A 26736-nucleotide genomic window follows, 5' to 3' on the forward strand; every position below is an offset into this window, starting at 1 on the left:
GATGCGCTACTTCATGCAAAAAATGGTCTGTTCGCTACTGTAGAACAAAAATTAGGAATGGCTTAGATTTTATTCATTGGCTCATGAAAGACGCGTTCTGAAGACTTGCGCTCTTCTAGGTTACTTCAGGGAAATTAGTGGAACGCCAATACAGCAGGACTTAGAGACTCAAAACAGAGCGTGAACAAAAGTCTAAGGGAATTACCTAAGAATCATGTTCCTGGAAATCAAGTGCAGAAGCTAGGACGAGATCATGATCACCTTCTTGGTTAGACCTCGACCTATGGGCGAGAAATGGTCGGTTGTTTATAAACGTGCATGGGTGGTTTCACGATAACTGGAATAGTTTTGTCGCCGTAACAAACAACACATTTTTCGGTCATATTTTTAGTAAAAATGATAATCACTCGAATTTTTTCGCATCAATCTTCAAAGGGTTGCGTATTATAACGCTTTCTAATGATTTTTTACACTACTTCTCAATTAATATTATGTAAATTCCAAAAATGTGCTGTCTGTTACGCGGTAAAAACTTAAAAAGTCAGCGTAACAGACAGCACATTTTCGGCCATTTATATATTGAAATTGAAAAATAGAGCGATAAATCTTTGAAAAGCGTTATAATACGTAACCCAGTGTAGATTAATGCAAAAAAAAATCGAGTGATTATAGTTACTACTAAAAATATGACCGAAAAATGTGGTGTCTGTTACGGCGACAAAAGTATTCCGGTTATCGTGAAACCACCCGCATGAAGATTTAGAGTATCTTTTTAGTGAGAATATGAACATTGGGAAATGGCGCTCTTGCATTTGTCTGGGATTTGCGATTTAAGTACTTTAACTCTCGTAATTATCGCGAGAAACAAGATGGTGCCACTGGTTTTCTCTGAAATCGACTCCAAAGCTCAATAAAAGCTCTCAAAGTTGAGGCAGCAATGAAGGGAATATCCCACGCTACCCTGTGAGTCCATCTCTATATCAAGTCAAACTCTCCATGCAAAGATAGGGAGCGAAAACATAAACAATGTTGCACTTTGAGGACTTCAAAACTGAAAGCACGGTAACCCTGCTACTGTATTTGTTCCCTACCTTTGCATGGAGAGTTTGACAAGATATACATAGAGGTGGACTCTCAGAATAGCGTGGGATATCCCTCCATTATACAGCCACAACTTTGAGCGCTTTTTTTAGCTTTGGAGTTGATTTCAGAGACAACCAGAGGGACTATCGTTTTTCTCGCGAAATTTTACGAGAGTTGAAGTCCCAAAGTCGCGAATCTCCCAGACATGCAAGAACTCTATTTTTTCGGGCTGTTGAAATAATAAAATATGAAAGGAAATCAGGCAATATCTGATGCAGTTACGTATACCCTGAGTAAATCTGTCTAACTGTTCCCGTTTATTTTGCCTATTTACTTTTGTTCGGATACAGAGTGAGAACTTCTAAAATATCTTGTATTTGTTAATCCTTGAACGGCCTGACGGAAATTAGTAATTTTAAAGTAGCCCTTTGGTAAGCAACGCAAAACCTATGCTACGTAAAAATAATAAAATATGAAAGTTTGAGCTTTTTCAACTAATCATAAAGATATTGGTGTTTTATATTTTATTTTTGGTGTTTGGAGAGGATTAATTGGAACTTATTTTAGTATAATTATTAAAGCGACAGCAACAAGCAGGATCATCGAACTTTCTTTTGCCCATCGATTAATCCGAACTTGGGCAGTCGGTAAAACAAAAAAACTTTGCAAGTGAGTAGAGGGTGGGGGGCAAGGAAAAGTCCAACTCCGGAACGGGCCAAGGATTGTACTAGAAGAGGGAGGGAGAAAAAAGATAGGGAAAAAACGATCACGAAAAGCTGTGACGTGCGAGGAGGGAGCGCCGAAAAGCTAGAGCTTAAATAGCGGCTGGAAAGCGTGCGACATTGAAAAGAGATCTTAACCTTCGCCGTGGTCGCGCTCTAACTGAGTGAGCACGTCTTCAGTCGCAGTCGGTGAGTGTTCGGTGTTCGCTAATCGTGCTAGTAGCGGACTTACACCAGCCGGTGAGACGCTGTTCGTGCTTGACCCGCAAGTGATCATCCCTGTTGACCCTGTTTACTCGTGGTGTCAGTTAACTCCCTGTTGCAAACATGCTCCCCGTGAGGTCTTCGATCCTTTTCCTGTGTTGTGCTGTGATATCTCAAGTTGCATCCGCGCCCAACAGTCCACCCGCCAAATTACGTGAGTTCCTTCCCAAATTGTTTGTTTACCATCGCCGAAAAAAAGTGCGGTAAGACCGGACTCTTTTTCAGTGGCGCATAATTCAAAACACTGAAAAATTAACCTGCGCTTATGACTGAATAATACTCACGGATGAGGCCACTCACTCATTTTTGAAAAATCGCCTGCTAAAGTTGAAATATGAGTATTTCCATCACAACGGTTAAAATACGCACCTTACTTTTACTTTTCTTCCAAAAAAAAGAAGAGAAAAAAAAAGAGTATCTCCTAAAATTGTTTGGAGATATTTTTAGTAACGGACAAAAGTTCGCAAAAAATTTTGGAGTTTTTGTCGGCTGGTTTTCCTTCAGATACATGAGCGGAGATTGGCAACGTCTTAATCAGATTCACACATTTTTCCACTTTAGCTTTCAGATTGGAATGTTCGTTATTTCTAGTAGACTCGTCGCGGGATGTTCTTACGACAAAAAAAAGAAGAAAAAATATACCATTTCATCTCATTATCTCGTCTCAATATCCGAGTAAATAATAACATTTTGCCTAGTTCTTGCAACTAAACGTCATCAAACAAAAATTTTCTATCAATAAAATAGTTCTGTCAAGGACTCGAATCCACTAAACGACTGTAATGAAACCTAAATTACTTTCTGAAACTCACTTCGATGGTAGATCCCTCCTGCTTAGAGAAATTAAATTGGTGTTTTTTGCGATAGCTGGCTGCTCCAGACAATAACTGAGCATGAGTTCAAGTAAGAAAATACCTAAAACCGGTCGTTAATTCGAAATTCCATGATAAGAAAAAGTTAGCAAACTGGTCTCTCATTTCTCTCGAAAATTCAGCGAAAAATGTCCCTAATAAACTCGGTGGAAACGTAAAATTAACGCAACGTAACTAACGTAAAAGTTCTAAACTTAAATAATACACAGGGTAAATTCTTCTCTAACTATTATCATTTTTTCCTGTACGCCCGTAATGTGTATAGGAGTTAAATACTTGGGATGTTGGATGCGTAACGCATACATTATACTTTCATACCTTTGCGTTCAAATCTCCAGGTGATTTTATGGCCCAACTCCTACAATAGGTATGCAACCAAGACTATAAGTGGCGGACGGGGAAGTCTGGGACTCTTTCATTCTTTAAAATTATCAAATTAGATATTTCAGGTAAATTTTATTCATATGAGTATATCCACTGTAAGATGAAGATAATTTGTCTAAAGTATCTAATTCACTAAATTTGAAGGTAGAGAGAGGCCCCTTTTCAATAGCTTCCTCTTCTGACACATATAATCTTGGTTGCAAATCTTGTGTGTGCCACTGAGAAAAAAGATTAGTAGAATTTACCATTCCTTCACGCTGTATTTCACACAGCGTGAATTTAAAGTCGATTCTGCCAGAGGAATGGTTACCTGTACCAGTATATCGTAACGTTTACCTTTCTTCTGGCAGAATTGACTCTGAATTGACGCTGTGTGGAATACAGCGTGAAGGAATGGTAAATTCTACCAATCGTTTTTACGGTGAGGAGTTTGGTCATGGAATCACCAGGAGACTTAAACGCAAGGATATGAAAGTATAACATATCCGTTACACATCTAACATCCCAATTATTAAGTTCTTACACATTACGGGCATAGAGAAAAAATTGAAAATAGTTAAAATAGAATCTACTCTGTGAAGATATAATTTAATTTCAGAAAATTCCCTTCGTTTCCTTTCTCAGAATAGTACGGAAATCGCGCTAGGAGTTACATCCTGTTTTCACGGACGTGTTCGACGTATTTTTATGAGACGTCATCCCGTGTCCTCTTTGTATTGCCTTCTTTTCTGATTCGACTAAAAATGAACGACCATATAAGTATATGTAATGCTCACAATTAAGTTACCTAGCTTTCATGGCCGTAGCTTGTTTACTTAAAATGCATAGCTTCCAGTTTTACGCGCCGTTTGCAGATCTTCTTCCGTATGATATATCATGTATCATGCGCTATGTGTCATATATGACACATAGCGCATGATCTCTAAGTCTTAGAGTTCTAAAGTTAATTAGATAATATCAAATGTCAAGGTTTTGCTAAGACTTTTGTTTTCGCAAATTGAACTGCTAATCGTATATTATCTTGCGGATTAGAACAATTGTCGGGGTGGTGCGTCTCATCCTTTGGCTCCTGAAGTTCTTGCGTTATTACCTAAAATAATGAGCGTTAATAAATATAATGCGTTAATAATGGCGTTTATTCATGTATATCATATTTCTCTCCACATGCTTTGTCTAGGCAAATGGGACTGTCAATGAGTCAAGATTACTTAATTTGTGCTGAGGATGATGAATGAATAAAGCTTAGATGTACTCCTGGTGTTGCGCGTAGAATAACCAATGACTTTAAAGTTATTTCTAGGGTCCAATCGTGGACTTGGTGTATGGAATGGGAGGAGGGAGGATGTTTTAAGATCCCGCTTCATCACAGGAGCGCCCGGGGGTAGCTAAATAATGCAACGTGAAAAGCGAGAGTCACTGTGACTATTAATGAGTCCCCGATGACTACTGCAACGACGTTGATATACTGCATCAACAACGTAATTTTTCACCCTTAAATATTTGTGTGCTTTTCCTCTTCACCATGATCTCCCATTTTCCATAATAACTCACACGCAAGTGAGATCGTAAAATCCTAGCTCAACTAAAATTTACACGAATAATGTGTCTAGTCTTTAAACATCGTACCCTTCACATAACCTTAGCTCGCACTGGAAAAAAAAAACACATTGGATCTAGAGTCCAGACTCTTAAAAACATCGACAAGAAAAAATACTCTTGATTCAATCAGATTTCAGCTTAAATCAAGAACCCAGCCTCTTAATTTGAGCGGATTTTCTTTTGATTTAAGCTTAAATCTGATTGAATCAAGAGTCCTTTTTCTTGTCAATGTTTTCAAGAGTCTGGACTCTAGATCCAATGTCTTTTTTTCCAGTGTACCCTTTACATAACCTTAACTCGGCGAAGGTTTCTATTTATAGGTACAAAGTTTGGGATTGAGGTGTGAGGATATTCAATTAAGGGATTAGAAAAAAAATACTTTTTAACGATAAAGAGTACCCGATTTTTGAGAGGCCACCTTTTTTGATTTTCAATATTACAGGAAAATACTTAATTCTTCCGTGTAAAGAGACATCCCAAACGTTGCAGTATTAATTATCATCATTAATATAAACTTCGAAGGATTCAGACTTTCAGCGATTTTACCTTTTTCTATTTCACTTGAGAGGTTGTCAGATTGTGCAATAAATGTGAATATTTTACATGGATTTGAATTGGGAAAAGTGCCAAAAAAGCAACTTATCTGGCAACAATAGAGTCCGGGAGGGACGAGAGGCTGCCTTTCTGGGGAAACCCATGATTTAGCTGGAAATGTCATTATAACAATCTATTTCGTTTGAAGCATCAATTGTATACTAGGGGAAAGCTATTTTAAAATAATAATTGTAAATGGACACAGATGCTACAGAAAGGGAAAAGGAAAAGGAAAGGAAATGAAATGAGGATATGATTACTAATATGTAATCAGAGAGAATAAAACAAAAACGTCAGAGAAATTTATATGCGATGATTGCGATGAAAGTATAAAGGAAACAACACGAGTGGGCTCATTGCGATTCGGAACTCGAACTATATCGTTGAGCAGTTTTTAGACCCCTACGCCTCCGATAATCTTCTTAAAAGGTAAAGATGAACTTTTGCTACTTCAGCAAGTCAAATCGCGGAAGGAGATCCATGGATTATCTTTTTCCGCCACCCGATGGGATGACGTCCCAGTTAAATGCGTTTCTGAAAAAATATGATGGATCCCCATCATCGCTTCATCTCCACACATCTATTCATGTGCAAATGATGGCACGCTCCGGCAACAAGGTTCTGTGACGAAATCATTTTTGCCTCCAGAGTCTCCAAAATGTATACATCTTAGTGATAAAATGTCCAATCACTGAGAAAAATGGCTCGCGGAGCGAGCCGAATTTCACTTGCGCAGCGAGTGATCGGGGGTCCAGGGGGCGCAGCCCCTTGACTGGCCGTGACGGACGCGCAAAGCGCGTCCAGAACGGCTAGTTACATATACAATTAAACTTTATGATTAATCCTGAAATGTTTGAAGAAAATTACAAGACTGAGGATTCATTTATCTACTCCTAACAGAGCCAATAAACGTCGTGAACAGTTACTTGCGGTTGGGGAAATAAAACGGAACCAGAAATTGGAAAAAAATATTTTATTTCAGTCAAATATAATTAAAGCATATACCGCGCAATCAAGTATTTCAATATTATCTGCAAAGGCCCTAAGCCCCTATTCTTCTTCCCTAAACGTAATCTTTCTTAAACGCCTACTCGTAATGAGATAAACAATTACGAGAAAATAATCGAATTAGTGAAAATATACAGGAGACGTGTATTTTATGTGTCTATTTTGAATTGCTGGGGATCAACTGACGCCGCACAGTGAGACGAGTCCATAGGAGAGGTCGAACATAATTTGAAAATTTTAAAAGCTTATGACTCCGTTTATACACAACTTTGAGATTCTAAAAGTGGTTTCGTTGGTTTCCTCGTGAAATTTTCTTCTAGAAGCACCCCTCACAATTTAAAATGTGACGAAATATACATCAAAATTTGCATTTTCAGCCAAAAATTTCGTGTCCGACCTCTCTAATTTCCTCGATCCACTGTGCGCCGCTCAAGAATAAAATCAATGAATTCTATTGTGAAGCGTGTCATATCAAGTCGTCATCCTCGATTCTAGGGCAGCAAGTCTGCTTAAAATAAAATGTATCATTTTCATGGAATTTAAGGCTCGTAAAAGAACATTACCTGCAAAGTTTCGAAATTGGGTATTTCCTAGGATCACAATCTTAGTAGCTTCAGGTTCTTTTGTTTTGTTTTTTTGTTTTTTTTTCTTAAATGAGCAAAATTAATCGGCGGAAAGTGTAGTGGAATCAGTAGGCTACAAATTAGCGCTAAAAAGCGAATCGCCTTTAAATTTGTTATTCGTTTAATGGCGCGCTTTTTAACAGTCTCGGACGGATCACTATGAATGCTGTTTCATTACATACGCACACTATAGCTTACTCACCATGATAGGAATCGCCATTTGAGGTTCTACTCTATCGCGAATTTTAAATGACCTAGAGAAAATTTCGCTGATCATTTCCTGAAAATGAGCGCGTTTGAATTAACAATTATTTTAAGTATGTTTGCATAGTTCCCATTCCAAGAAAGACCTAGGAAAGCATAAAACTTCCGCGGTGATTGTGAAATAAGCAATAAAAATGCAGAATAATGCTCCTGAAGCGAATAAAATGAATATATATGTTCAAATTCGGACTAACCGAATCGATTAACTGACTTCGTTCGGCTCACTAAAGCGGTTGTTACTTCCAACCACAACTGACCATAAACGACGGTAAGAGGAGGGTGGAAAATTAACAGCATTGTAAACTAATCGCTAAATTGCACTAATAAGTCAATTGTGTGGTGGAGATGAATTTCTACCGCCTCTTATTTACAACCTTAGGGAAATGTCTCGCGTATCTTGTTCGAGAATAGACAAATGAAAAAATAAAATTGGAGGCAGCGTTAAATTGCTTTCAATCGTACTTCGCTGAAATGGCACCATAATCCTTGAATAATATTCCTTAAGGGGCTCAATGCGTGAGGAACTTGTTACGGAGGGTACGTCCTTAATACTTAAACTCAATATTTGTAAGCAGGATAAAATATACAAAAAAATAAACGAATCTCTTGATTGCTGCCATAAAGTAAATACTACGGAATCCAATGTTGTGGATTTATTTTTTCTGTGAGAATTTACCAACTCAAATATGCGACGCAAATCACCCTACCAATACATTGCTAAAAATGCCAAAATAAATGCTGGATTTTCGTTCAATTAATATAATGAGAAACCAGATGTTATACGATCTGATGGCAATTTGCCTTTCTGCGGGAATAATTTCTGATACAGGTAAAGGTGGTTGAGTTTATTAATTGGAGTGATTAATAAATAACTCTCAAATGATGTTGCTCTTGATGCCTAGTGATCGACATTTCACGCATACTCACGCATTAAAAAGGGGAAAACAAGCTCTTATACATACAAGGCATAGGTGGAAAACGATGCTAAGCTCTCTTCGTTGCATTTTGGAAATATCTTGGATTCCTCTCATCAGATACATACCACGCTGATAAACCGGTTTTATAAGTTGCTTGATCGTTCCCGACCAGAACTTTTTCAGACTTTGGGGGGGGGGGGGGGAGGGTGTGAAGGGACGGGGGAATGCATTTGACCATAAGCTCCTCCCTAAATTTTAAATCAACGAGAAGACCAAAAAAATCAAACCCCCCTATTGGAATTCACCGACTTTTGTGAGGAGCGTCAAAAACGAATGACCGGGTCAAAATCCTGGTCATTAATTATCTTAAGCTGGAAAATTAGCCCACACCTTGATATTGAAATTCTGTGATAGTGAGAGATCCACTAGGATCCACGAGAACCAGAAAAAAATGACGGAAAAGAATACTGCCGTGCTAAGGAGGAACGCCGTATGAACATTCGAGAGTTGCCAAATTTCCCTAGATAAAACATGTAAATTTGACAGCATTCATGCACATTATTCTTTGAAATTTTCAAAAATTTTAGATTAAATTGCGTACAAAGTTGTCTGAGAATTTTGGGGGAAAATATTTACAATTTTCCCGGTAAATTCGTTTTTTATCGAGGGAAACTTGGCAACTCCTGAAGGCTGATACGTTGTTCTTCCTTAGCACTGCAGAATAGTGCCTTGAATCCGGTCAACGCACTTCACAGAAGCTCCTCGTTATTAATACATACTCCCCCGTTCGGTCATCGCCTTAAGCTCCTTTTTTCATCTAGTGTTTATCCCTTCCGTCATCTATTCTATTCTGCATTAGTTTTTTCTACTACCCCTCAGTTTTTTCGTGAGACCTGTTAGACCACACCAAAGCGTTCTCCTATTCATTTAGTTCAAGATTAATCTATTTGATTTTTCTTCCTCTTCCTCCAGATCTCTTGATGTTTGCCCTCTCCCGTTATGGAGCTTGTGACAAAACGTCGAAGTCTCTAGAAACTTACGGTCACAATGTTTGTCTCGCCTTTTTCTTCTTCTTCTTCTTCTAATGTGCGAACCTCTGAGGGTGTTTCTACTTGATTCTCAGAAAGTCCCATAGGAAGCAAGTTACAATTCAATACTTGTCAAAAAGCAATTACCTGTGCTCTCGGCAGCAACTTGCGGGACGTTGAATATCATTTTATTCCATGTTAATTTTCTTCTTCATTGATAAAATACCGAGGAACTTTACGCAGAGTTATTTTCTGTCATTGAGTGTTTAAAGGGGGGGGGGGGGGGTCCTCTGTAAATAATACCCACTACCACGTATGAAAGCTTCTAGTTTGTTTTAATTTTACTATTGTTTGAGTGTTAGTATGGATCATAAAATGGTGCAAGTCATACAGGCGTTTTTTGAAAGTCAGTTCTAGAAAAATTGCTACATTTTTTTTTTAAAAAACTGTCTAATCGGCAAATTTAAACATTCCGTTCCTGTTAATAAAAATAGCCTTATTTAAATGTTTAAAACGAAGCTGGACATGACGTCATTTAGACTGTTTTTACCAATAGCTAAGATTCCATTAAAAACGAATGAAACTTAATTTTTGAGAAAAGTTTTTTCTCAAAATTCACTGAAAAATTTTTACAGTATGTGGATTTCAACCATTAAAACACGGCTCTATAACACGTTCATACCTATTGATCTATTTCTCACTAAAGAGTAAGTTGCCAAGATTTCGGTTTACTTTGGCAATGCAGGGCGCCATCTATAGCTTTAATCCATCATTGGCAAAAGCTCGATCGAACTATCACTGAGAAGTGCCTTTGGGTCGTGCCTTGACGCGAAGCATTGCAATTATAGTTGGTTGAATTTTTCCCCGCAGTAATCTGATGACCATAAAACCCACCTCGGCCTAGCTTCCTTCCTCAAGAACAAGTCCGATGGATGCCCACAAGGTTTTCAGCAGAAATGCTTCGGTGAGATCGTGCCTCTTTGCTGTCATTCAATCATGAAGCTGGGCTGGAAAAATACAGCAGAATTTTTCGCCTTAGTAAACATTACGTGCCTCGTCCTTTTCATAAACAGGAACCTGGAATTGCATTTTATCGTGCAGCCTACCTGAGTGAAGACTTGTTACCTATTTCATCCCAGCGAGATGCCTACTATCAACTTTACATATACAATTCCTAACACAATTGACCAATTTTGGTTCAAAAAAATATGCAACTTTAAGACTGCGTTTCCGACTCTCCTTATTTCTTATGACACCTTTTTTTCTCCTTTTTTATGAACAAAAGTGTGTAAAAATGAGGGCTCGTTTGACTTGGTTAAAAATAAGATAAAATAAACTGAAACTTAGAAACTTATCGAAAGCCAACCTTTCAGTTAGACGCACAGCGGATCGAGTCAATATGGGAGAGGTCAGACATGATTTAAAAACTTTAAAAACGTGCGATTTCATTAATATGAAATTTTGATGTTTTAGAAGTAATTTCATTGACTTTCTCGTAAAATTTTCTATAAAAAGCACCCCTTACAATTAAGAGTGTGATGAGATAGACGTAAAATTTTACAATTTTTGTCCACAATGGACCACTAGACAAGGTACGAATTTAAGCGATCTGATACATGTTTCTTAACCAGAATTTCACGTAGAAAACGATTCGCACAACGGAAATTACGGGAACCAACTCCTAACGAAGATATTAACGTTTTTATTTCACATTGGTCACGAGGAATTTGAACTGCCCGCTCACAAGAAACTCAAAGCTCTACGTGAGTCAAATCGCCCACTACAACGGTTTCAGCAATCTTCTCAATCGAGTAATGTTCATTTCCCACCATGTTTTGCTCAAACTATAAGCAATTTGCTATAGCTGAGCCAAAGCGTCAAGATTGAGGTTGCCAGATTTTTATATCGCAGAGACTGTCATGATAAACGTTTAGCGCGCGATGTGAATCACGTAGAGCATTGAGTTTTCATGAGCGGGTGGTTTGAATTCACGCATCAAGGATTATTGAATATCTTCGTAAGGATTTGATTTCGGTAATTTTCGTTGTGCGCATCGTGTTCTACGTGAAATTTTGATTAAGAAGTATGTATCAGAATGCTGAAATTCGTACCTTGTCTAGTGGTCCATTTCATGTCCGACTTCTTCCATTGACTCGACCCACCGTGAGACGTCTGAAATTACTCAATCTTCCCTTCTTCTTTCGCTCCTTGTTCCCCCTTTTTTTCTCTTATCACAAAACCGAGTTCTAGGAGAAGGAGACTCATTGGCCACCGCGCCCGTCTTTTAATCATATAGATCGAAAAAAAAAATTTCGAGCAAGTATCTCTCCTCACCGTTCATAAAACATCCCAAGTTCCGAAAACAACACTGAATGCAGCTAACTCTTGATGCTGACCTGGCGAAGAAAGGTAGAAAGGATCGCTAAATGTCGGTTCGTTTATAAGGATCGATTGGTAAAGATCGCGAATTTCGCAACTGAAATGCGTGTACATACGTAAGTGCACAAGAGACAGACTCAAGCGAACGAACTTACTTATGTTGCCACGTTGATCCTTCCTCAATAATTTGTATCCACTAAGAACGCGGCAATTATGAGGTTCATCACGTATGCCTTTTTGGTGACAATATTTGGCCTCGCGTAAGACTCGAAGGAGCTTTTTTGTTGTCGTACACTGGTAAAAAAAAAAACCTCTTGGTTCAAGAGTGCAGTTTCTTGTTGCCGAATTTAAGAGTCTGGACTCTTGTTTCAATGCAAAATCCGCTTGAAACAAGAGTTCAAGACTCTGAAATCCGGCGACAAGAAACTGCACTCTTAAGTCAATGCACCGCGGCATTGGTCCTAGAGGTTTTTTTACCAATGATAGTGCATTTTTCGTAATTTCCCGTCCACATTGCTGCTCCGCTCAAACTTGACTGCAGTGGCATGTCGTGCTTGGTGATATATCGATTAATCTGCCATTTAAATCTCCATGCAGGAAAGGATCGATAAACTACTGGGTGTTCGCAACGAACACCTTAATGACCGATTCTTTACTATGGCTTCAAATGAGGAAATATCGATCATACATCATTCACGCTTCGCCACTGCTTGACCACCTATACCGCCTAATTAAGACTTGGGCGAGTAGAATCATAAATTACATGATGATCCTGGATTGAGGAGGAAGAGGTTTAAAACAAAATAACCTGGAACAAGCGAGAAAAAGAGGAGGAAAAAACCGATTGCATGTGTGATATTGACACCTAAATGGCGATAAAACGATATAAGGTCCTTTTCTGGAGTTTTTTACATTATACTATGGTAAATTACTGTTTATTTTTAGTTCGCTGCCTGGATGATTGTTTATACACTGATTATATTTACAAGGGAAAGAAATAACAAAAAGGACACTGCAATTGCTCCCCGCAGATAAAAATAATTCGCACGCTATTCAAAGTCTAACATTGTCCCATACTGTGCTGATGCCAAACGAACAAATGTACTGTCAATCGTTTACCTTAGTCGTCAAGAATCACTATACTGATTGTGAGGCCATATTCGATTAGTTTAGTGGAAGTTGGGACCTCATAATGTGTGTGTGAGCCGATGGTAATCGCTTCCCTATCGGGTTTTTCTAACTAAAAATTTAATTTTTGTTTCCATCGGAAAACGAGCTAGTAGATAGATCACCCTCTAGTGAAATCGTTATAGAAGTTTTCTGAGGACTGTCAAGTTCTTTGGAGCGTGCTTCAAAAACTTCGGGAAAACTCCTTAAAAATCCTGAAAGAAGGTCCTGCGAAGAAAATCCTGAATTTAGATAAGGCTCAATTTTCCAATCTGTTTTCCCCTAAAATTTTAACTATCACGCACGCATCAATGAGTGTCAAATCATTGTCTAAATCGAGAGAATTTAGAAAGACACCGTGAGGAAATGTTTTAAATAAAACTTCACTTCCACCCTGTAGGGGTCTAATCTCTTGCAAATCCCCCTCCCCCCCACCTTTTCGCCTTTCAAACGGCGTAGCTGAGAAATATTAATTATTCGCGTGTGTTTGACAAATTTGCGAATGACGAGAAGGCTCGCCGAGCGGTGAGCCAAGCGCTAATCAAAGAGCAAATATGAGATGTGGGGTCGTATCTATTCATACTTGCTTCTTAAATAGCTCCTTATCGGAGGAGATCCTATACGGTTTACATTGTGGTTAAGGAAGGGAAGTTTAAAGAGAACTTTAATATAACATAATGATAGGGACAATTGAGAGGCTCGGAGGACAAGGCGCATAAATGTAGATTTTGCTATTTCGAGAAAAACGTGTGTAAGTTTCTCAATTATAAGACGCTTTATGGCGGAGAGAAAGTTCAAACTAACATTTCTTTTAAAGAGAAAAAACACTTTTAAAAAATGGCCCGAAAATGTATGTAACAAGGTGGAGAAATGGTGCTGGGTCCACACCATTTCGTGGGGAAATCAAAGCAGAGAATTTCCAAAAATTACAATTACATGCAAATAATTGGAATTTCTTGGGAATGAGTACTCATTAGAGTTATGAAGATGTTTTAAGAATCTCGAAAATATTCTCTTAAATTCTTTCACTTTTCCTCGCTAAATAGAGACGTCGATCCGTTCAGTAAATGTAAGGTGATAATAAGATTATTTCTAATCGAAATGGGAGGGGAGGGTCCGGGAAAGCGTTACGAAATTTTTAAGGGGGGTCTATAGCACAGCGTTACGAAGCGTTACAGGGGATGGGGGAGGGGGTGTCACCTAGCGTGCTTTGCGATATATCGATTGATTTGCCATTTAAACCTATGAAAAACAGGGTGTTCGCAAGGAACGCCTTAATAATTGATTCTTTACGACAGCTTCAAATGGGGAAATATCGATAATCGACATTGCACGCCTCGCCACTGATAAGGGGCTTTCAGAATAAGAACGAATAATTATACTAAAAGAAGTTCCAATTAATCCTCTCCAAACACCAAAAATAAAATATAAAACACCGGTATCTTTGTGATTAGTTGAAAAAGCTCAAACTTTCATACTTATTATTAGTAGTTAAATAAATAACACTAGCAGGAGGAAAAGATTGTTTAAAGGAACGACTATAAATGCAGTCCTTGCTAGATTTCAAACATTTTTAATTTTTTTTTTTTTTTTTTTTTTTGGAAATTTAGACATTTCAAACGGAAGTAATAAGAGTGAAATTGAAAACTTGGCAATAAATGAACAGAGATGTAGAAACATGCGGCATGCGAGCCACTGACCACTGGCGATCACCCCCTCCTCATCGTCGAGGTGTTCTTTGAATGGAGGTGGTTGGCACGCTCAGCAACCGATCGCAAAGCTCCGACCCGGTGCGGCCACATTGACCAAGTTGCCCACTTTACACTGCCGCCAAATCAAACAATAAATACATAAACAGCTGTTAAGTAGTGGTAAAATACGTTGATTTTGCACCGGAACCCTGACTACTCGCTACTTACACCGCCGAGGTGAAAAAAATTATGGATTTTTTTCTCGTCTTTTTTCTACTCTCTGTAAGAGAAAAACAAAGAGGGGGAAAATGTAACAAGCAATAGAAAGTTTGGGAACATATCGAAAGGAAGAGGAGGAAAAATTAAGGATGAGGAGAAAATTAGGAAGGCACAAAGGTCGGAAACAGGATCTACATGTGTTTTTCCCTTTACCTTTAATTGTAGTGAAAAAATATAATTTGTCAACACGGTGTGTTGGCGCTTTGACTGAGGTCATAACTTGGCTGGTTCATTACTAATGCCGTGCTCTTCACCCAATATCTTCCTTTGATCTTCACCTGATCCACATTTGTCCGCGATGCTCATAAATATTGTCACATGCATAGTTGTTGAACTTGGTTGCATTTAATTGTAGGTTATTACAGATAGAGCAAGAGGAAAATTATGGGAAATATTCAAGAGCGCCCGGTAAACTACTGATTACTCAGTTCACAACCACTGATCTTCTACTCAATTTAAAGTGCCTAGCCAGGTATTTAAGTGCGATCCGACGTGAGCCTCCTCCTGCTAGATAAAAACCGCGTAAGCACGTCTGCCGTGCTAAGGAAGAACGCCGTATGGACATTCGAGAGTTGCCAAATTTCCCTTGATAAAACATGTATTTTTGACAACATTCATGCATATTTTTCCTTGAAATTTTCGGATATATTAGATTAAATTGCGAACAAAATTTTCTGAAAATTTTGGGAAAAAATATTTACAATTTTCCCAGTAATTTTGGTCTTTATCGGAGGAAACTTGGCAACGTGTGAAGGCTCTTACGGCGTTCTTCTTTAGCACGGTAGATGCGTGGGGTATTTCCTCGATTCCTTATAGGAGGTGGGAACTTGAACGCAAGGGTATGACGGTGTAACAAATTGTATAAGCTCAACTGCGTACGGTTCCGGGGACTTGCAACGTCGCAAATTGAAATGTGATTTTTTTTTTTATTTTTTTTTACCTCGCCATCGGTGATGAGAAACTATGTAACTGTGCACAATAGTGTGTAATTTCAGGGAAAATCGTGATATTCTGCGATCAAGTCGAAGCGATGTGCTCTTGAAGGCGCTCTAAGCAACTATTCCGCCACAGAAGTGTTGCACAGTATCAGACGAAAATGAAGGCGCGCTGCCGCATGTAAATTGATTAGTATCGTTCACCACTGGGTAGAGTCCGGCTGATCATACGATAGGTATTCAGCTTCTGTTAGATCGATTTTTATGATACTTAGTGCCAAGGGAAATTTTTAGAATTTCAAAGGCTCGAATCTTACCGAATTTGGCAAATACTGAGAAGCATCGCTACACTAAAAAAAAAAAAAAAAAGTTTGTGAGAATTGGCTTGGGAAATATCCAGATTTCACTGCGGTACAAGCTTTCTTTTTTTTAATAAATTGATTGTTCTCATATCAACGTTCTCATTTTTTTGTTTCAGCAAAAACATTCAAACGATGCAAGAAACTAGACCCAAACTTGCCAGACTGCCTAAGAACAGCAGTTCAAGGTGTGATTCCTGAGTTTGTCAAAGGTAAGAACACATCAAGTGGATGACCATAGACGTAACTTGACGTATTTTTCTGGGGGCTCATGATTTCGGGGATTGTGACCAATCGGGCCGAACATTGAAACCTTTAATTTCAAAAATACGTTTTATCAGGAGAGTAAAAACCTGTTCCCCATTTCAAATAGGTTTCAAAAAATAACTAAAAAAAAATCATGCCAACAGGGTTATGTTTTCACGGAGCATCCATCTCGTAAGACATATTAACGGGCACAGTTGTTAATATTGATGGAAAACTAACGAAAATCTTTCGATTAACAGTTCTTGGCATTACACGCCAATCTCACCATGCAGCTTATTAGATGATATCCTTGTTTTGCTAGGTGTAGTAGCGCAGGATGAAAAAACGCCTTCAAATGTTCGTATCTGCAATTTTCGAAAAAGACTTCATTTCTCTTCTGCGGAATAACTGAAACGATTGTGGTGGCGCCTCCTATCAGATACCTACCGCGGATATTTATCATACCTAATTCTGTTATTAAATTATCATCGGTACCTATCGTTACTTATTGCCTATTGCCACCGGAAATAAATTGATAGCCCTGACCTAAAAAAAGTATCTTGATTTTCACAAAATTTCAAGCCAGAAAGTTGATTAGTTTTTGTTAAAAAAGTAAAATATCGGCAATTGGGCAAAGTCCGATGTAATTAGGCTACCTTGGGTTACATTTGGACTGCATTTTGCAATTCAGAACTATAGACTCTGACTCACCTGAAAAAACACTGATGTGCATAGGGTTACCAATGGCACATATCGACGGTGAAACTACCAAACCACGTATCTCGTTTGCGGTGTTTAAAAATCTACGCTCACATTTTATTTTTTTGAAGTAGACCAAATCAATATCATTCCTTGAAATTTTCACGGAATTTTCTCCGCACAAAGAGGAAAAATCACAGAAATTTTCAAGACTGGATGTTAAGTAGTTTTTCATTTAAAAAATAAAGTATGACAGGAAGTCTGCGACGTCGCAAACCGAGATACGTGGTTTGGTAGTTTCACCGTCGATATGTTGTTTTTAAACCGGGCCAGAATTTATAGTAGCCGGGAAGAGGCGACGGGGCCGCCCCGTAAAGGGTTGGCGGCAGGGCGTTGACGAAGAGATGTTGCGGTGTCAGTTGCCTGATAACCTCTGGGAGGACAGGCATATATGGCGTTTGGGTGTCGTAGAACGCCAGAGTGCGTTGTAAAGCGACTTTATACATATTGCAAAATGCAGTCCATTTGTCCACTTGCGCTGTTTCAAAAGTAAGAGAAACGGGAGAAAAGGGACGAGAAGGCGAACTCGGAGAACGCCCGGCATGGCCGAAACACCGATGAACTGATTCAGAAACTATGAGCAGGAAAGTTCCTTCAAATTAGATGCTAGGCAAGACGCAACACGCGCATCACCTTCACCAGTGAGCTTTACTCTTCGCGCTCAACAACCTTACAACTCCTTTCTGGTAAAAGCAGTTGTAAAGCCGTTGAGCACGAAGAGTAAAGCTGACTAAAGATGGAGAAAAACTGCACTTACCTAAACTTCTTGTCCTCCAAGGCCCTCATTTGATCAAACTTCGGTATTCTAGTAATTTTAGAGTATGATTTAAATTCCTAAGAAAACTTGCCAAAATCGTCATGCTAAAGGATCAACCTCATACCATTAATACCAAAATAGATGCTTACACTCACTCTCATAAGAATGAATTTCTGTTTTAAAGGTGTACCAAGTTTAGGAGTTCTACCATTGGATCCTCTGGAACTGAAAACTTTGGTGATCGAACAAGGAGATGGCCCTGTTAGCATTAAACTGGATTTTAAAGATTTGTTCATACATGGGATCGCAAGCGCTGTCATTACCTCTGTAACGTGAGTTCAGTTCTCTAACAATTATTATCAATACGAAAAAGAAGTGTACCAAAATATCACTCACTTTTTCATCAGTCTTATGAAGCTTACCTATTCACCTATATTGAATACTAGTCAGGAAAAGAAAGTAGATAAGTAAGGACTCACAGGACATGTCGGGCCCCTCAATAGAATTTCAAACAGATCTTGTTGATCATAATGAAAACATCGTTTAACTCGTTAAGAAAAATTGGAATTTCCGTTGAAATCGGTCAGTTCAATTTTCCTGCTTGTGAAAACGAACGGAAATTAATTTTGGTCAAATCATCAGTACGCGATTGGTGAAGCTCTAGTCGACCAGAAGGCAGGAAAAAATGAAATATTTCCCGAATTTCAGCGGGGTTCACGAGACACATAGCTGCGTTTAAGCAAACTACAAACAGTTCATTTCAGAAGAGGTCACACAACTCGCATCCTAAAGTACAGAGAAATGCTGCATTAAATTTCACTGTCGGCGCTGATTTCCCATCAAGCGCTGCAAGTAAAATGCAATGGCCAATCAGTGTTGAGTGCAGTTTGGTAAACAAACATATAAGTCAGAGAAATTACTGGAAAATACTTTACTGAAAAAGTTCCCCTTTTCTGATCACAAATCATGTAAATTTGTAAAAGTGAAAAAAACTGAACTTGCTAAAAGAATCTGTCCATTCAAAGAAATGCTGACATGAATTTTTGCCCAATTGTATTCAAGACTATAGTTCTTAGTGTGAGCAGGAGGTTTGAGAAGAGAAACGAGAAATAAGTTTATTTAAGTCAAAAAAAACCAACATAAGCCATTTTCATTTTTACATTATGTTCTGGGTGAAAGCTGAGGAAACATAATATGCTGTGTTGTCATCACACGAAGGCTCTCGTTCACTATTCAAATTCAAATCGCTTTCTGAGTCACATTAACCTTAGACACCCTTGGTATGCAAGGTTCTTCGAATTTCAAACACATCTATTGATATTTCTTGTTTACAGGTCTAATCTGAAGAACTACACCATAAACCTTACAGCAGAACTGAAGAAACCAATCATCTTAGATGGAATGTACAATGTTCATGGTAAAGTTCTGATCTTGCCGATCACCGGTACTGGAAAATGTAAACTAGTGTTAGGTGAGTCAAATGCCAGACTAATTTTCAAAATTTCTAGTAGCTTTCCTTACCATGATATGACCTCAGTATTAAAATGGATGGTCATTTGACACAGAGAAAACAGCGAATGGGATAAGTGCATTTTTCGTTTAGAGGGGACGCGGGATAAGTGCGACCTACCATAACTTTAAGCCCAACTGCTGGCCTCAACTTGGCTCAACTGAGCTGAAAATTTCAGAAAACGTTCATGAAGGTGGGAGACAAACACTGATAAATTTTGAAGTTATTCAGAGCACTCCTCATGGGTTCAAGTAAAATCCAGAACTTTAAACTGGTTTTTTCGAAATAATAAAAACTGCACATATGCGCCTTGTCTTCCAAGCCCCTCAATTGATGCTGTTGTTTGGAATTTCACGACAATTTTATTGCGTGGCGTGGATATTGTATCTTTGGAGTTTATGAAAAGGACAAGTAACATAAATGTTTGTACTTAATGTTTAGCAAAATTAGCTGAGACTGTATTTTTTTGTTACAGAGGGATTCAGAGCAAAGATTGGTATCAAAGGAAAAGCCATCACTAAAAACGGAATAAAATACATGGAAGTACAGACATTCAAATTTGGACTGAGCACAACTAAACTTAGGGTGAAATTAGAAAACTTATTCAATGGAGATAAAGCTTTAGGTGAGTAGGAATTGTGTTTTTGATGAGCCATAAGAGTCATAATGATAGGTAGCAATCATTCTCTGCTCGCAGACGGATTCGCCCAAATTATCGATATGGAGCAAACTTGCAAATTGAAACAAAGTACTCTGCAGATAATTCTGCTAAACCTAATAGAATATGCAAGATTTTAATTTCAATCAAAGAGAAAATTTTTTCCCTTTTTTATCTAACTCCACGGTCACCCTGATACTGTCTCCAAATGGTCAGAATACAGTATTGAAAACACAGAAACAATATGCCCCTCAACAGACTGCGATTTATTCATCCACTTTTTGGAGGGTCAACTTTTTAAACACTTATTCTTAACAGTCTGTGTGACTGTCAGTGAAATCTGAACGCATCTATAATTTTCAAAATACTCTGGATTAGAATGCATTTTCATCCTGCCTACGGACAATAGTTACATCAATGTTTCATTTCAAGGACCTCATTTTAATCGTCTGTAAATAGTTTCTATTTGGAAATGCATATTCAGTCATAAAATGTTTTACAAATCAATAATTGAGGATTTACTTCGAAAATCCTATTGCTTTTTTGTTTCATTTAATTGTTTCTATGTATAATGATTAATGTTTAATCATGTTACAATATCACATGTTGTAGCTGCACAATATATTTATGTTGCTCATGATTCTACTTTTGTGTTTTTCAGGAGACAATATGAATGTTTTCCTGAATGAAAACTGGGAAGATATTTTAAAAGAACTGCAACCTGGTTTCGAAGATTCTCTCAGTCAAGCGTTCCTAGAAATCTCAAACAGAGTATTTACCAAAGTACCATTTGATCAAATATTCCTTGATTGAATCTAGTTTTAGTGCCTTAATTTATTCCTACCAATTAGTTTTAAGAAAAGAAAAAAAAAAACAGAAAAATGAATAAAAAATAAAAAAGTGAAAATCGAATTTTTAATGAGTTTTATTCAACACCCAGCACCATTACAAGGAATGTTTGCTGACAAAGTTTTCAAAAATCTATCTTCCTACTTTGTTCCACATAGGTTTGAATTTTATTTTTTTCAGTATCACTGAGCACAGAGCTTTCCTAAAAATGAGAGAGTCCTTATTTTCTCCTTAAAACTATAAGAAACAGAGCAAGGCAGTTAGAACTACTCTGTTAGAATGGTATTTACCTGACAATAATGGAAAAAACAACCCAGGCAGTTTTGACCCTCTTGTTGACTAATGCCGATGACAAATGGCTCTTCAAATAGAGAGATAAAATGGCTTCAAAACAGAAAAAACACAATTTTCTTCTTAATTCTGATCACCATAAGAGTATTAAACATTTAAGAACTGCCTACCTGAAAGATTAACTAACATCCGTCTTTTTCTTGAACACCACTGATGAGACAAGACTCCCAGTTTTACCTCCAAATTTAAATGCTGGGGCTGGTATCACACATGCCATTTTAAAATCTGCAAAAAATAATTAGAATTCAGAATACACTCAAAATGAATGGCGCATTAGAAATACTTAAAGTGAATGTAGATGAATAAAAAAATATTTGTTGCTCTTCTATGCAAATTAAGCAAGACTTTTTTAAATGATATAATCTCTCCTCATTTTGGGGCATCTTCATCAGAGCTCAGCTTACTCTGTGTTTGGCACTCCTCTGTCTTGCAGTTTTTGATTTTTAATATTTTGATCATCATAAATTATTACGATAAATAAAAAATTTAGGATCCAAAAAAACTTGTGATGCCTGAAAAGACGTAAATACTCTTGAGGTCAATATTCCAGCCTTCAAAATAATAAAAAGCATAGAATAATTATTTTTGAATGGTAAATTTCAGCTGATTACAAAATTTTTGCAAAGAACTATTTATATAGCTTAGAAATATTTTAAAAAATGTCATTGTAGAAGCCTCTTGATGCCAATGCAAGAATGCAGGATCATAGAGTAAAAATTTTCATTTTGCCTTGAAGATCATTTGTTAACATACTCCTCCTTAAGACTGAAGAAAAGCTTTGAAAATTTTCAGCTTCATTTTAAAAAAAATTGATAACTTTCATGCGGTTTGGTTTAATGTTGATTACCTTCACTAAAATGATCAAGCAATTCTTCCGCAGTCCAATTACACGATGTAATGATAAAAACTCCTTCAGGTGCTAAGATTTTAGAAACGTTGACCATGTACTTTTTCCTTTTCGCCGAGGCATTGTCTGGACATAAACTGATAGCATCATATGTACCCTTATCATGAACAACAATATATTGTTTTGAAGGGAATTCATCGCTTAGTATATCACAACTCTGGAATTAAAGATGAAAAAAATGTGCAATTAAAAAAAAGATAAAATTCACCACTTGACAGTGGCTAAATCAACGGTAATGTTGTATCCATTTCTTTTTAAATCTACCTCCATCCCCAACCGTATTGAATATCGGTTCTCAGAGCTCATATACAGCACAAAGACGGTAAGGCTTCTTCCTAATGTTATGCTCCTTAAATTGATTTTTAGGCAAAAAAAAAAAAAAACAAAGTTGAGAACGAACTATAGAGACGGAACTATCTCCTCTACTAATCAGCCATCATGAAAATGCTTGTCTGCAAGAGTTCGAGTGGGCATCAAATATCCTTGCCACTATTTTGACAACTTAAGATCACGATTTTACTTTAAGCACGTACATTACCCTCTTAACTATTTATTAAGTTCTAAATGCTCTTATTTCTCTTCATTCAATGTGAAAAGATTCTGAAAGTTTTCAACGGCCATACTTTTGAGCTTTCTCATACTCAAATTGTTTGTGCTATCCTTCATGAAAGAGAAAAAACCTGGCATTTGCCATTCAAAAGGCTGCTACTTTGCTAAAAATAAATGGTCCATTCATTTCATTGGCTTGCCATCTATTCCAATGGATCTGAATCCACAGGAAAAGCCTCGAAAAGCTTGACTCAAATGACCTGGCTTCTTACTCAGTCTATGAAAAAAGACCCAAAATATTTAAATATTTATTTATTTTTTGATATTTCGTTGAAAACTACTTACCTCTAATTTAATGCACTCTATATCTTGAGCTTTAACAACAGCTTTGGCTAAATCAACAGCTTTCTGACTGTAATCTACACCCGTCAAATTTGTGTAGCCCTCTCTAGCCTGTAAATAAAGAGAAAAACTTTAGTGTAAATCGCAACATCGCTTAAGTAGGAACTTACTGCTTGGAACCTACATGCAACACTTGACATGAGGGATTAAGTCTACCCACTTTTTCAACAGCAAAGGGATTTTTCTACATATCAAACACAGCCAGTTATTTTTGTCAATTATCTCACAAGGCTAATAATAATAGAAAAAGGGGGCTCCCCCAATTACACTACCCATAGTCGGATTGACATGAAGTTTGGTGCAAAAATGTAACTTCGACATGAAATTTTAAACCATACAAGTCAAAAAATTTAGTGATTTCACGATGCAAAAGAGGGGGAGGCCCGTTGCAGTGGCCTTAAGTGGCAGAGGATCAATACAGAAATAGTTCATCAAATTTGTACTTATGAAGATTGTGAAAGGCAAGTTTCATGTTCCTCTTCCACCAGCATATTTTACAAAGGAGAAGAATGTGTAGGAGTCCACTCTCTAAGTATGAGACAAAAAATAAACCTTGAAAATAATTCTATTTTGCTTAACTTTGGGGTTAAGATTCCTTTTACAAAAGAGAACTCAATTTTAATTGGGCTAATTGAAAGTTTGGAGGTCATTTTTTTCAAAGAACAACTACGTAGCGGGACAGCTTCATTCTCCTTCTCTTTCTTTCAGTGTTCATCACTTTTTTACAGTAAAATTAGGTAGTGCCACCCCCAAAAATGTGTTAATTTTGTTCAAATTTGGGGTGAAAGCTCCCTGTACCTGCTGGAACTTACTTTCATTTGGGCTGGATGAAAATTGTTATGTAAATTTTTCGAGGAGCACCGCAGTTTCAAGATACAGAGCAGCAGATGTGTTTAAGTATGAATAAATGCAGTGCTTACCAATTCAATGAGCATCATTCCATTTCCGCACCCTAGATCTATAATAGGAGCATCTGAAGGTATTTCTTCATTTCGAGAAAGCCAACTGAAACATAAATGTAAGAGTAGTTAGGATTTCATAATGCTGGGAGTGAGATTAAAACTGCATCAATAATATGTTAATTCACACAAAAAATACATGACCATTGTAAGAATCGAAATCTGAGAGTTCAAAAAAAGAAAAAATTTCAAGGTTTTGAAAGCATCAAGGAGTAGGGATGCTTAGTTGTCACTAAGAAGATGATTAAATGCCTTTGAACTCTGTGATTGTGAGCAAGACTTTTGAGCATTACTTTATGGCAGGAATCCCTAAAAAATTGCAGAGCGCATGTGAGGTTGCCTTACACCGAACCGTGCATCGACGAAGGTAGTTTAAATTTTCCAAATCGGTGAATGTAGTATTCTTCAGTATGTTATCAGCTTTCAGGAAAGTCCAAGAAAACCCGATGATGTACGATGGACTAGTTATCACCAAAATCTGGTTTCTAATTGAGCAGACTTTCTATACAGCGGGGTAGAGGAAAAAGAAGAAATAGAACTTAGCTTCTCACTGCTCTGTAGCCAAAGATGCTGTAAAAATTCACTTATCAGAGATATACGGATATAGATTCACATTTTATCCAATTACATGCTTAAGTGCAATAGTACATTAAAATGAATCAAGAAATATTAAAAATTTGCTTTAATCTGTGATGCTTTCATTCCATAACCATACAAAATTCCAAAATACTCAGTGGCAAACCTTATGATCCTCATTTCGCTGTCTTCACCAAACCAAACTTCACCCACGTCTCCATGATCAGAAAAATTTCTCATCTCTAATTGATAAGTATTCTCCCAGCTGCAATTAAATAACAGAAAGAAAAACAAATAAATACTGGTGGGACAAGACAAATTTAAAATGCAAATGGCAACAATAAAAAACATACGAAGTGACAATACTAAAATATCCAAGGGTTATAATAATAATAATTTATTTACTGTAGATTTGTCACATTTTAGGTTAATGAAAGGTTAAATAAGTGTTATGATTTTTAATTATTTTCTTAAAAGTTTTTGATATCAGTATTAAGTAATTCTCCTAATTTGGTAAGTTGTGTCAAGTTAAGAATTCCAGTATGCAAAACTAGGAATCATACTTAATTGTTCAGATTCGTTGTAAGTTAGTGAAATTTTCCTCAACACTCTATTTTTTGTCGTTTTTTCAGGCTTCGCAATAGTCTCCCTGAGGATCTTTTTGATTTGTCAATTTCTTGTTTCAAGGTCTTGGTTAGAGCAAACATTGGTTCTTCTTGGATCTCTTGTCTAACTTTGTTCTTTTATCATAAATGTATGGAGGACTTTTGGCTGGTTTTCCTGTCAATTTCTGCAGAAAAATTCCGTTTAGTTTTCGACTTTCAGCAAAGGGTACTTTCGAATTATTGCATTCAATAGGTCTGGAAAATGTGTGTTTTAAATCTGTATGGAAGCATTGTGACGCTCCTGTGACACAGATTTTCAATCCATTTCTGCAGAAAAATTATGTTTACATCTTTCAAACAGAGATTTGGAAGAGGCTAGGCTAGAACTGGGAAAGAATAGACAAAAGTCACATCTTCTAAACGCATCAATCATCAGTTGGCCCATTGGTTGGCATGTACTTAAATATCTGTTGAATGGTGCAATTTTTGGTTGTGATATTTGTCTATTTTTTCTTTCTAGCCATCTTAGGATAAGGCACGGATCATCATAGAGTACTTAGAGTCGTAATGTAAGTGGGAGGGCTGGCGCCACTTTTAAGGCATTTTCCATGTCCCGAATTCCGAGACTCCTGTGTGATGCAGGGTCACTTTTTCAATACCCGATAGATTATATGCGATACACGGGTACCCGGCCGTCCGATGTAAACAAAAGAGATAAGAATTACCACGTATTCCACACCGCCATTTTGGATAAAACATGTATCGAAAAAGTGACCCGAGCTCTGCGCACACCAGGTCAGGAACTTGTCGAGCAGAACATGGCGCCAGCTCTCCCATTTACATTAGGACTCTATGTACTCTATGCAGATCATTTATTAGGCAGGCCTCTACAGTTAATTATATCAAGATTGCAGTTACATGATAAAAATTAGAGGAAACATGTGATGACTTACTACTCCCGGGTGCCCAATTCACATGGTGTCAGTTCATTTTCGGGTTCTGACATGATTCAAAACTGAAAGAAGCTAGAGATTCAAACGGACGCTGTATTGTCTCCTGGAGATTCGCACTGTGGACTAGGTCGTGATGGACGGATGGCGATTAAAACTTACGGAATGAGAGACATTGAATACCTTTGAAGAGTGCACTAAACAACAATCCAGAAGAGTGCGGCTCGTCTGTCTTCTACCCGAAACTGAGAGGACTTGTGGAAGGAATAGCGTTCTTAATTTTAATTGATGGTTTGGACTATATTACTAGATACATATGACAGCAAAAAACTTATGAATACTATTATTTTCGTTAGTTTTCAACTGTTTTAAACAAATTCAAGTGATAACTGTGTTTGATTGGTAAGCCGACCGTGACTCACATCAACATAACCTCTAAAAAAAAATGCTGTTTGACTGTGCTGCTCTCTATTGCATTTTTTTTAAAATA

General features: G+C 37.5%; 2 protein-coding genes across 4 annotated transcripts; one reads left to right on the forward strand and one right to left on the reverse strand.

The window, feature by feature from the left end:
* The first annotated feature begins 1915 nt into the window (after window positions 1-1915).
* Window positions 1916-21010, forward strand: LOC109038969 (protein takeout). The gene is made up of 6 exons (XM_019054251.2): window positions 1916-2223; window positions 16288-16380; window positions 18115-18262; window positions 19265-19401; window positions 19916-20065; window positions 20760-21010. Exons 1-6 carry the CDS (start codon window positions 2133-2135, stop codon window positions 20909-20911), a joined length of 771 nt encoding a protein of 256 aa, XP_018909796.1. The 5' UTR covers window positions 1916-2132; the 3' UTR covers window positions 20912-21010.
* Window positions 10033-26652, reverse strand: LOC109038968 (EEF1A lysine methyltransferase 2). 3 transcript variants are annotated; one of them, XM_072299553.1, is made up of 7 exons: window positions 26250-26652; window positions 24858-24956; window positions 24077-24161; window positions 23100-23207; window positions 22146-22362; window positions 21409-21523; window positions 10033-10365 (listed from the first exon to the last, which is right to left on the reverse strand). In XM_072299553.1, exons 1-6 carry the CDS (start codon window positions 26300-26302, stop codon window positions 21417-21419), a joined length of 669 nt encoding a protein of 222 aa, XP_072155654.1. In that variant the 5' UTR covers window positions 26303-26652; the 3' UTR covers window positions 10033-10365; window positions 21409-21416. The 3 variants fall into 3 exon arrangements, with proteins under 3 accessions (XP_072155654.1, XP_072155655.1, XP_018909795.2); XM_072299554.1 differs by lacking the exon at window positions 10033-10365 and having other exon boundaries at window positions 21006-21523; window positions 26430-26652; XM_019054250.2 differs by lacking the exon at window positions 10033-10365 and having other exon boundaries at window positions 21006-21523.
* Window positions 26653-26736: the final 84 nt, after the last annotated feature.

The sequence above is a fragment of the Bemisia tabaci genome, chromosome 4 (assembly GCF_918797505.1).
Source record: "Bemisia tabaci chromosome 4, PGI_BMITA_v3".
NCBI classification, from domain to species: domain Eukaryota; kingdom Metazoa; phylum Arthropoda; class Insecta; order Hemiptera; family Aleyrodidae; genus Bemisia; species Bemisia tabaci.